The sequence below is a fragment of the Delphinus delphis genome, chromosome 6, assembly GCF_949987515.2.
Source record: "Delphinus delphis chromosome 6, mDelDel1.2, whole genome shotgun sequence".
In the NCBI taxonomy this organism is placed as follows: Eukaryota; Metazoa; Chordata; class Mammalia; order Artiodactyla; family Delphinidae; genus Delphinus; species Delphinus delphis.
The window spans coordinates 92,089,942-92,101,942 of NC_082688.1; the positions used below are offsets into that span (position 1 = coordinate 92,089,942).

Consider the following 12,001-nt stretch of genomic DNA (forward strand, 5'->3'; position numbering starts at 1 on the left):
AATACCTTTCGGCAGCCGCTCACACATCGAATGATATCTGTCAGGATTAGACAACTTGAAGAACTCAATGATCTGACATCCCATGTCTATGATGACAATGCAACTGCTGGTAACAGTGACTACATGACACTCTGTCCTGACAACTCAACTAGCAGAAACATTGAATATGTGATTCTTCAGCCTGGCTACATCAACAGTGGGAACCCAGAGTAATACTATACTAGTTGGTCACACTCTCAGCCTGCTGAGAGAATGATTAAACCTTTGGCAGTTGGTTGGTGATTGATCCAACTTCCAGTCCTTCTCTCTTCCCTGGAGATCAGGGGGTGGGATTGAAAGTTCTAACCCTCTAAGCACCTGGTTAGTTCCTCTGGTAACCAGCCCCCACCATTAGGTGTATTCTAAAAGTCACCTCATTAACATAAAAAAGATACCTTTATCGCTCTCATCACTTAGGAAATCCCAAGAGTTTTAGGATCTCTGTGCCAGGAATGGCAGACAAACACCAAATAAATATTTTTTATTATAAATCACAGCACCACACCAGGTCATAAGGGTGGGGCCTTAAGCCAATAGGACCATGGCCTTATAAGACAAGGAAGATCTCTCTCTCTGTCTCTCTGCCATGTGTGGACACAGTGAAAAGGTGGTCTAAAAGCCAGGAAGGGAGCTAGCACCAGAACCTTGAACTTGGACTTCCAGCCTCCAGAACTGTAGGAAAGTAACTTTCTGTTGCTTGAGCCACCCAGCTTGTGATTCTTTGTTACGGCAGCCCAAGCTGAGTGAGACATGCTGCCATCTTCTCTCACACCTGCACTTTTCTGTTCCAAGCCATCTGGTGGAGCAATCCAACTGCTTCTAGAATTATCTAAAAGCATCACTGGTAAGAAGCTGGTGGGACCAAGGAGCACTTCCTCAGTCCAACACTAGGCCTGTTTTGACTGCTAAATGTTAAGTCCTCTCTGAGAAGCCAGTGCCCACTGAGGATGACTTGCCCATGGCCCCACGGCTCATCACTGACAAACCCAGGCTTCTGTTTATCACTTCAATGTCCCTTCCCTGCAATGGGCCAACCTCTCTTTTGAAAACGAGTCATGAAAACCTCATGATACCAATCCCTAATAACACATATTTAAATACAGGAAAATAAATAACATAAGCATGAATATTTAAAGCCAGGGAATTTAAAATGTAATATTTGCACACTGAGATGTCTAATTTGTTTGCTATGCTGATCAGAGCAGAAAATGTTTCCATAGTTCTATTTGTATATTCATAACTGTTAGTAGACAGAAATGAATCGTTGTTTATACATTTTGTCAGTGAAAAGAAACAGTCAACTTTATGTCAAGTAGCCTAGGGTCCCATGTTTTGCACATGCTCCTCTTTTGGCGTGGAGAAGCAATCCAGTGTGTCAACAAAAGGCAGGACTGAGCAGAGGTGCACTGATGGGAACTTCTCAAATATTCCTGCTTAGAAAAGGAATTTCCGTAATAGAAATAGTCTCATTCAGAAGTGGGGGGAGCATGCATGCTGAACACAGAAATGTAGAGTCATGATTTTACTGTAGAGTTTCTCCCCAGAGAGACTTTGAAGACCTCATGTACTCAGCCAACCAGTAGTTAGCTCCGGAAACGTTCTGCCTTTCAGTCGATATCATGGTTATAAGCAAACCGAGATGTCACAGCCGTTGATAACTGTTCCAAAAGAAATAGAGCCAGACACTAGTTAAAGGCAACTAAGATTTTATTCAATACTACTGCAATAGGGGAAAGAGTTAAACTCAATTCCAAAGGCAAGGACAAGTGGGGATTTATGGCCAAGAAAGGGGGGTTGAGGCATCATCGAATGGAAAATTACTGAGAGGAGACATCAAAGGTGAGGTATTCTTGGTAAACCTACTTAGGAGTCTTGCTGAAGGCAGGCTAGAGTGGTCAGTTCATGGGTGAGGGATGACTTAGCAGGATTCTTTGCTAAGACTGCTGAGGCAGGCTGAGGATGGGCCCCGAGTGAAACCACAGAACACGTCTCAGGGCTCGGTGGAGCTCAGTTTATGTGTTAGCATGGAAAGAATTCAGTGAGAGGCAAAGTGATAGATAAGAAGTGACTTATTTGTATAGGACGCTTGTGAAGGATACAAGCGGGCAGGCAAGAGGGCTCTGCCCGGAGAACTTAGCGGGCTATACGTTTATAATCAAAGGAAAAGTAGGGAGGGGGAGAAGACCATGTTATTTCTCTTTCTTGAGTATACCTCAGACTTCCATAATCAGCTCCTCCTCTACATTGGGCGGGGTAGTTTTTTGGTCTCTACATAGTCAAACCAGGACTGTCGCGGTGCTATTTGAATCAGCAGAAGGGTGGTAACTTATGCTAAAATATGGTAAATCATCTCGGGTTTCAGTATAATGAGGGTCTTCTTCTTTGGTATGTCACGTTTCCCCTACATTTTAGTGCACACAGAGGAGCATGTCCTAGGGGTCTTAATTTACTAACCTCAACCAGCAGGATGCAGGCCTCATTGACCTGATGTATAGTTTTGTTGTTAGTTTCATTATTAAGCAAGCCTGCTTTGTTTCACGATTTTCTGATTGCTTTCTTGAGTGATCATTAATTTACAATGTTCTCCCAAAGCCCCCTAAATTTCCCTCTCTATCTATAATCCCTCAGTGGGATTTTTAAACTAGCTATTTAATTATCCTACTCTATCCCTATCAGAAGGATGAGGCCTAGTAGAGAAGAGGGTTCAGAGGAGCCTGTCTAAAGTTCGGTCAAGGAGTGTCTTTAACAGAACCGAAGCTATCAGACAGGAGAAAATGCAGAAAAGATTGCCCTTAAATTCAGGTGGGAAATGGATGATAGGGTAGAGTATGTAAGTAGCAAACTATTTTTATAGTGGCAGGGGTCAGGGAGATGGGGCTGGGGAGGGAGGGCAGGTGTGAGGAAGCCCTCATGGGGCTGCTCTCAAGCATCAGCAGTAAGAATGCTGCCTGGCTCCGTGGAGACTATCCAGGACACGTAAGACTGATTAGCAGATGCTAGCAATCCAGGCACTCTTTGATGCCCTGGAAGGAAGTTGGGTATGAACTGATGTGGCACAGCCCAGCTGGGGTTAGGAGTCACCTAATCTAGTTTCCAGGACTCCATTTGTGGTTGCTCCTATGCTCAGTGGAGGAACATGTGTAGGAGACTTGATTCCAGAAGAGGCAAGGAGAGGGTCCTGGGCTTTCTTTCGTGGCACCTGCAGCCCCCTTCCACCTTAAAGACCAGCCAGTGGGATGGGGTCAGTAGCGAATGACACAAGATCATGCTTCAGGAAGGGTCCTGGGAAGTCCCTTCCTAGACTGGTTGAGAACACCCATTAGACGCAGAACTTGAGGATGAGCTGAGCTGTGCCTGTGTCCCTCATGAGGAAGGCTCTTGAGAGCAGGGTCCCCTGCTTACACACACGCGCACACACACACACACTCAGAGCAGCCACAGGAGGAGGGTCCCTAGGTGAGGAAGGGTGCTGGTGCACTGTTCTCCCCAGGATCCCTCTTTCCTGGAGGGCTGTCCCCACTTCACCATGGTACCTGAGTGGGCTGTTCTCTCAGAAAGGGACATCCACCCCTCCCCCAGCACTCTGAGGGCACACAGTATTTATACGAATAATTGGGAATTTCTTGGTGGGCGGTGGCACCGTTACTAAAATGAATGTTCTCTACTTTGCTCACTGTGGTGATAAAAGAAGAAACGCCAAACATCACAAAATAGTTTTCATGATATTTAGAGTTTAGCTACATTCATCTTAGTTCTGAGTTTTAAGAAAAGTCAGGCACCTCTATATGCAAGATTTATAGTTCTCCTAGTTCCTCTCAAAAAAAAATTTGTTTTTCCTCCGATGCGCCTGTAAATTCCCCTGAGTCTTCCAAGAGGACAGTGAATCAAGGCTTTGGCAGCGCGCTTCATGGAACAGCATCTGTCCTCCGACAGAATTTCCCTTAACCCTGGCTAGTAGCGAACAGTGTCTGCGCATTTTCGTCCCATTTCACTGGGAAGCGGGGTTGGGGGAGGGTAGCGCAGAGAACCGGGAACAGCGAGCGGCTGGGAGGGAGCTCGCGTCTCTTCTGCCCGCGACCCCTCCTTCACCGTCGCTCATTCATTTCGCGCCGTTTCCCTTCCCTTCTCTCTCCATCGCACGCGCTCTATTTTCCTCATTCACCTTTGCTTTTCTCTTGTCCCCGCGGGAATATAAACTCCGCGAGGCAGGGCGCGGGCCGGGACTCAGGGCGAGAGGAGCGCAGTCGGCGTCCAAGGGCAGGGTGGGATCCTGTCCTTACTCGCATATCTGATGTTTTGTTCACCACTAACTTTTTTTTTTTTGCATTAATTTTGAAAACTTAAAATATTGCATCAGAATACTATTTATCTTGGTCACTGAGTTTTTTGGCGCTAACTCCCTTGAATTCTCCCTTGAATTCACTCGCCCCGCGCGAGTGCCTCACCCATTCCGCGCAGGGAGTTGAAACTTTTTTGCTCGCTGTTGAATCCCAGTGCCGGGCACAGTAATACTCTGGTTCTCGGAATAAAACATTCTTTAAGAACCGCCTCCAGTTTCTTGCAGGGACCCTCCCAGTCCGAGCGCAGTACTTCGGGGCAAACCCCAGGAAAGAACAGGGTGTCCCCAACGCCGGGTCCCTACCCACTAAAGGTGGAACAGCTCTTACCCTCCTGCGCGGGTCGCCGGGACCCCTGGGGCAGGCGGGGAGCGACCGATTGCGGGGTGGGGCGAGCGCCAGCGGGACCTGGGGCGAGGGTGCGACAGGCGGGGCTCAGGGGAGGAGCGGAGGGGGAGGGCATGGGAGGGGGGGAGAAGAGTGCGTCGCCGGGAGCGCGGAGAAGGCTTGCCGCGCACGACCGAGAGCTGCGCAGGTGGGTGGGAGGTGAAGGAGGCTGCAGAGGAGGGCTTTGGGGCGGGACGCGGGGGTAGGAGGGTCGGGGGCGGGGCCCCTTGGCTCCCTGGAGGCGGGTGCTGTGTGTGCCGCTGCTGCGGCCGCTGCGTCTGGGGTCGCGGCTGTCTGTGAGTGTACACCCATCTCCCCAGTACGGACGCTCTTACTCCTGCCGGAGGCCGAGGCTCAGGCCCGTGCCGAGGTCCGGGTGCCCGGCTGTGCGAAGGGACCTAGCTGGTCCCTTCGGCTGGCTGCAGGTGGACGGTGACCGCAGGTGACCGTCCGCCTGTAGGTGATCAGCCACCTGCGCTCACTGCCGCCCCTCCTCCGCCTCGTTTTCCCGCAGGTGTCCGTGCGCTCCGACTCACCTCCCCGCGTCTCCCGGCTGGTGTCCTCCCGCCGCAGCTATCCAGGCTCCCGGCCATGGTGGACGTGCTAGGCGGGCGGCCCCTGGTGACCTAAGACGGCACGTGGGTGGAGGCTGAGGCGGCGCTGCAGAACAAGGTGGTGGCTCTGTACTTCGCCACGGGCCGGTGCGCGCCCAGCCGCGATTTCACGCTGCTGATCTGCGACTTCTACGCGGAGCTAGTGGACCAGGCGCGGCCGTCCGGGCCCTTCGAGGTGGTCTTCGTGTCCGCCGACGGCAGCGCTCAGGAGATGCTGGACTTCATGCGGGAGCTGCACGGCGCCTGGCTGGCGCTGCCCTTCCACGACCCCTACCGGCAGTGAGTGGGGACGGATTGGGGGTTCTGGGAGCTGTTAGGTGCACCCCCCAACCCCCATCCCAATCCCTCATCCCTGTGCTTCTCCCAGCTATCGGGAGCTCTTTGATAACCCCATCCCCACGCCGTTCGAGCCTCTCTCAGCTACATCGTAGTCTCTGCTTCGGCTTCCCAGGGAGGCTCTAGCGGTTGGCTGACAGGGAGCATCTGCATCACCATGGGCGCTTGGTGAGCCTGGGCAGTGGCCTACTCTAGCCTCTGACTCAGTGGGTCTGAGGCTCCGGGAATCTCAATTTATAAGGAGTTCTGGTGATGCTGATGCTGCTGTCCAGGAAGCCTGCTCTGGTAAATCACAGCCCGGGGATGCCCCATCCTACAGCACAGGAAGATACCACCCCTTATCTGGAGAGCGGAAGAGGGAGACCCAGAAAGGCCACTCAGGTCAGAACTGGAGACCATGGGTTGACTGCTGTGGGCCAGTAGTATGGGACTGGGGGCCGTACTACTTGAGGCCGAGGACTCCAGGGCTGGAGGAACTTAGTGCCAGGCCACGTTGCAGTTTCATTTTTACTGGCAGTGACTGAAATTTCATTAAGACGTCTCCTGCTCCTAAAGAAGCAGGTTCCTGGACTCTTGAGGAGACGTGTCAGAGGTGACAAAAATCCTTGCTCTCTGAAAGGATCTTGCCCCACCCTTGCTTTAGAAAAGATGTAACATGGCAGGGAACCTCAGCTCCGCTGGATTTCAGAGTTTGTGAGCAAACTGGAAATTGACCCTAGTGCTCTATTGGGTGTGGTCAATGAGCTCCATGGAGAGGAGGAGGGAGAAGCGGGGGGGAGGTGGTAGGACCTGGGAGGGGGAGGAGGAAAAGGAACGATGTGGGGGCTTCCCTGGTGGCGCAGTGGTTAAGAATCCACCTGCCAATGCAGGGGACACGGGTTCGAGCCCTGGTCCGGGAAGATCCCACATGCCGCGGAGTATCTAAGCCCGTGTGCCACAACTACTGAGCCCATGTACCACAACTACTGAAGCCCACACACCTAGAGCCCACACTCTGCAACAAGACAAGCCACCACAATGAGAAGCCTGCAACACAACAAAGAGTAGCTTCCACTCGCCACAACTAGAGAAAGCCCACACGCAGCAATGAAGACCCAGCAGCAAAAAATAAATAAATTAAATTAAAAAAAAAAAAAAGAGGGGCTTCCCTGGTGGCGCAGTGGGTGAGAGTCCGCCTGCCGATGCAGGGGACACGGGTTCGTGCCCCGGTCCGGTAAGATCCCACATGCCGCAGAGCGGCTGGGCCCGTGAGCCATGGCCGCTGAGCCTGCGCATCTGGAGCCTTTGCTCTGCAACGGGAGAGGCCACAACAGTGAGCGGCCCGCATACCACAAAAAAAAAAAAAAAAAAGGAAGGATGAGGGAGGGACGGAGGGAGGGGGAGGGGGAGGAGGGGAGGGGGGAGGGGAGGGGGGAGGAGGGGAGGGGGAGGGGAGGGGGAGGGGAGGGGAGGGGGGAGGGGAGGGGAGGGGAGGGGAGGGGAGGGGAGGGGAGGGGAGGGGAGGGGAGGGGAGGGGGAGGACTTTGTGGAGGATTTGCAGAGAGGAATGGAGCACAGGCACCAATTGTCTGGCATGTTGGGGGTCTCCTCTGGTGTAAGAGTCCACATGTAGGTTTATTGCTCTTCACAAAGTACATTACACCACCGTCCCTTAACAAATATGGAGGTGAATTTCTGGGTTTTGTTTTATAGCAGCATGTGTTGCATTTCTCTGGGGATTAATATTCAGTTGTGGCATTTCCTCCCCCCCCCCCCACCAAATTAATTATTCTGAGATGGTTTTCCTTCTGGACAATTAAAAATGGAAGCTAACTTTGGAAAGTTCCCTGGAGGAGTCATTTCCCCCCAGCACATGCTTTTGGTGATGCCGAGGAAGAAGTGAGGCCCAGGCCCTCGACGGTGCGGTGGGGGGGGGGGGCGGTGCCTGCTTCCTGAGGCCTCACTCACAGCAGGATTAGGAAAGTCTTCGATGATAAATCCAAATGCCCGTGATTTACTGGCAGAAGGATTCATATACCTTCACATCTAGTGGTGGTTGTAAAGTTTTTGATTTGCTTAGCGTTCAAGTTATACACAGGTTTTGAAAGAACATACTTAGTTTTGAAACTGACAGAGTGACAGTGTTAGTAATAAGATCAGGCCCTGGGCAGAGCCCAGCTGTGGGACCTATTCGTGGGGTGACAGGAGGTAAGGTATTCAATCTCTGAGTATAATGATACCTCACAGGACGGATGAGGACTGAGCTGATGCACGAATTCAGAGCGTTGTCAGCTGGTTGTGTACCAGGACTTTGTGTCTGTTGCCCATTTCACAGTTTTGAGGAACAGAGACTGGTACTCCTGGCTCTGGAACCTGTCCTTTTGGCTACGACTTCCTCTCCCAGGGGACACTGAGCCTCAGCACAACCTTGCTAGGAGTGGGGTGCGGGGGGTTGCTGTGCTCCCTCCGCTTCCCAGAGGGAAGGCTTATCTGGTCAAGGCCCATTCAGTCCACTACAGGTGCTGAGCTGTTCAGGGCACAGGCAGCTGCACTCCGCCAGCTCAGGCTGGCCAGCCTGAACTTGGAGGAATCTGGAGCCGGGGGGTTCTTTGGGGGGAAGTTAGCTCCTTGTGCCTCCCCCTTTCCAGACTGAACTTTGTTAATCCTGTCATTGCAATTTATAAGTTAGGAAATGCGGTATTCTGTGGGAAATTCTTGGAGCTAGGCCCTAAATTCTGTTCATCCCAGCCTGCATTTTGGAATCAGATCATGAGCAAAAATGGAAATAACTGCCACCAAGGAGAACTAAAGAATGCAAGAAGCCTCCAGGAGGCCTTTTTGGAAGTTCTTAATTTGTGCAGAGCACGGCATCTGCTTGGTGCTGTGAGAAGATGGGTCCAGAACCGTCATCACCAACCAGTCATGGTGAGGGACCCCAGGCTGTCTTCCCTCAGAGGCCAAAGGACATCATCTGCTGTCCACTGGATTTCTGCTGACCAGCCTGAGGCTCAGGAAGAGATAGATCACCACAGAACCCACACACACCCCCTCCCGCCTGGGTTACCCCAGGCGTGGCTGGAGGTGCCGCTGCAGATGCACCTGCAGGAAGAGAATGCCTAGAGCCACTCACCTGTCCTCAAGGTCATGTGGATCTTGGCTGTCCAGTGCAGCCGGCATACAAGACCCGGCCTAGAGAGGCAGATGTTTACTGACGTCCCTACAGCTAGGGGCAGCGCGGGCCAAGTGCGGGCTCTCAGGTCCCGCCCAGATGCCTGTGTGCAGGTAGGCAAGAGGCCTGAGAGGGGGGACAGCATCGAAGACCAGGTTCTGTCCTGCCTTCCTTCCCTTTGTTATGGGCCCAAGAGCCAAGTAACAGCTTCTGACTTTGCCAGCAGGAATTTCTATCACTTGGAGCCTGGCATGTGAGACCCACTCAGTCCGTGTCTCACACATTCCCCTCCAGCATTTGACCCACGATCACCTTGTTTTCTTCCCTTTCCACCTGTGTTCTGCCAGACTGGAAAACTGATGTTCCAGAGTACTCCACACACTTTTCCACCTCCACAGGTCACACACATGCTGTATCCTCCAACCCTGGAGCCTCTGCTTCTCTGCCTAGTAGCTCCTCCTTTGTGCCCCTGGGGACACGGGGAGCATGTCTGGCCCCAGAGTCCTATGCCCTCCATAGCTCGAGCCAGTGCCACCCCTGTGCTAAGGGTATGTGTCCTGGGGGTGGGGGGGTGGGAGCGTGTCTCTGTAGTCTCTAATGTTAGACCAGACATTGTTCAGTGCTTGGCGCCTGCAGGGCACTTGTTTGATGGATGCTGGGAGCAAGTAGAGAGATATGTTCTGTAATGGTCTGCCGGTGGCTGAGATGGAAAGAGACTGGAGACAGAAGTTGCCATGGCAACCCAGAAGCAGTTGTGCCAGGGATAAGGATGTTCTGCTTTAGGTGGAGGGAGGGAGCCAATGCTGCAACTGCACACAGAGCGAGGAGGAAATGAGCTCTCAGATTTCCCCGAAATGGTTAAAATTCTCAGAGTTATCACTTCATTCTGCCCAGCAACAAGGCTCTTTCCTTTCTGAGGCTTGGTCTATTCTCTCTGGACACAGTGCCCAGAGGAGATGGAGATGACTTCGGGGGAGGAGGGTTGTTTTGTGTCTTTCCCACATGGTTCCAAGGTTACAGCTCTCCCCAAGCAGAGGCTGCCAGGGTGGGGATTTGAGGACCCACACTGGGTGACTCTTTGAAAAGAAGCTGGAGCAATGAACTGTCTTCAAACCTCCTTCTCGCTTCTCAAAGCCCCACCTGGTTCCTGATATCCCCGTGTCGTCCCTTTTTCCGTCCAATCTTGGTAGAGCTTTGCTCTGTTTTTTAGTCTAAGAATCAGGTTTGGTTTGTTGCTCACCCCATGTTGATTCATTTCCTTGTCCAGTGATTTCTGTCCTCAATCTTCTTTTCCCTTCTTTCTACTTTCCTTGTAATTGCTTCATCATTGTTTTTCTAGCTTCTTGAATGAAATGCAGAACTCATCTATATAGAGGCCTTTTAATTTTGGATAAGAGTGTGTAAGACATAACTCTCTGTGTCTAATTGTATCTATAGCCTGGGACCCATAGTATATGGGTATTATGATTTCATATATAATATATGGTTATTTAGTTTTTAACTGATTCCAAAAATTATTGCTTATTGGTTTCCAATTCCATTATGTCATTAAGTGGTCTGTGTATCACCGATTATTTGAAATATATTAAGATCCCTTTATGACCGAGAACATGACTGGTTTTGTCACCATTTCATAGATGTTTGAAAACAAGGCATATTTTCTCTCCATTGGGTGTAGGTACTGTGTTTTTTTTCCTGCTTGAATTAAGATTTGTCTTGGCCTTGGATACTGGAAAGCAGCAGGAAGGGCCTGATGGAGGCGTCACAGGGGAGATTTAGTAACAGGAGGGTCTCAAGTGCATTTTTCCTTCCACTCAGTTTTACAGCCCTGAGGGCGACAGATGAGGGAAATCAGACTACAGTTAATGTGAGGCCCTGGCAAGCTGGCTGTGGTAACAGGACAGGGATTTTCACCGAGCTGTCCTGTCTTGAGGGTACTAATCCCTGTGAAGGTTATGGGGAGACTTGCAAAACTAAGAAGGCAGAAGCTCCTTTCTTTAAATGAATACAAATAATTTTGTGAAATGGTCACTCAAGGGGTTACATGCGACAGTAAAATGTTTCACCCATAATGTTAATCAGTGTGTCCTTGAATCTGTAAGGCAAAAAGTCTAGTAAGCCTTTGTAGAACTCATGGAATTTTAACTTTTGCTATTATACGTACCTGATGTATTTAAACCTCCTGAGATGTAGGAGGGATACAAATTTATTGGGTTATTTGTGGGTTTAAAATTGCACTGTGCAATTTGGCAGCCACTAGCCACATGTGGCTACTTAAATTTAAAACTGACTAAAACGGAATTCCCTGGAAGTCCAGTGGTTATGACTCAGTGCTTTCACTTCCGTGGCCCGGGGTTCAATCCCTGGTCAGGAAACTAAGATCCCACAAGCTGCTTAGGGCAGCCAATAAATAAATAAATAAATAAAATTAACTAAAACCCAAAATTCAGTTCCTCAGGCTCACCAACCAGATTCCAAGTGCTCCGTAGTCACATGTGGCTGTGGCTGTGACATTGGGCAGCACAGATGCAGAACAGTCCCATCACTGCTGACATTCTTCTGCAACAGCACTGTCTTGGACCCAGCTAGCAGCAAGAAGAAAAGAGCCCAAAGGAATCTTCAGCCCAGTGGGAGGGCTCACCGGGCAGGCTGGATTCTAAGGCTTTGCAGGCTCAGCTGGCACTGGGGAGGCGCTGGTCCCTGCAGACGTGCAGCGGCCTGTCCTGTCCCACGCTGACCCTCGGTCGCCCTCTTCTCTCCCACAGTGAGCTGAGGACCAGGTACCACATCATGGCCATCCCCAGGCTTGTGATCGTGAAACCGCGGGGACGTCATCACTGACAAAGGGCGGAAGCAGATCCGGGAGCGGGGGCTGGCCTGCTTCCAGAACTGGGTGGAGGCAGCTGACATCTTCCAGAATTTCTCCGGTTGAGCTGGGGGGATCTCCGGGGACCTGGGCAGGTGTGTGTCACTCCTGGTGCTGCAGCGTGAACATGACAGAGAAGAGGAGCATCCTGTTTCCTTTCTCGACACTGGTGGTTTCTTTCAGGCAGAAGCACTCAGCTGTGATGGAAAGAAAATATTGCTCAGGGAATGCCCTCCCTGTAGCCTTGTTTGTAGTTATTTTTATTATTCTTATC

At 51.1% G+C, this 12,001-nt stretch overlaps 1 protein-coding gene across 1 annotated transcript; it reads left to right on the forward strand.

Annotated features, from left to right (window-relative positions):
- The first annotated feature begins 4,662 nt into the window (after positions 1–4,662).
- NXNL2 (nucleoredoxin like 2) lies at positions 4,663–11,793 on the forward strand. The gene is given in 4 exon segments (XM_060015369.2): positions 4,663–4,690; positions 5,278–5,656; positions 11,627–11,683; positions 11,685–11,793. Coding segments are annotated over 3 exon segments (468 nt in total). The 5' UTR covers positions 4,663–4,690; positions 5,278–5,354.
- The last annotated feature ends 208 nt before the right edge of the window (positions 11,794–12,001 follow it).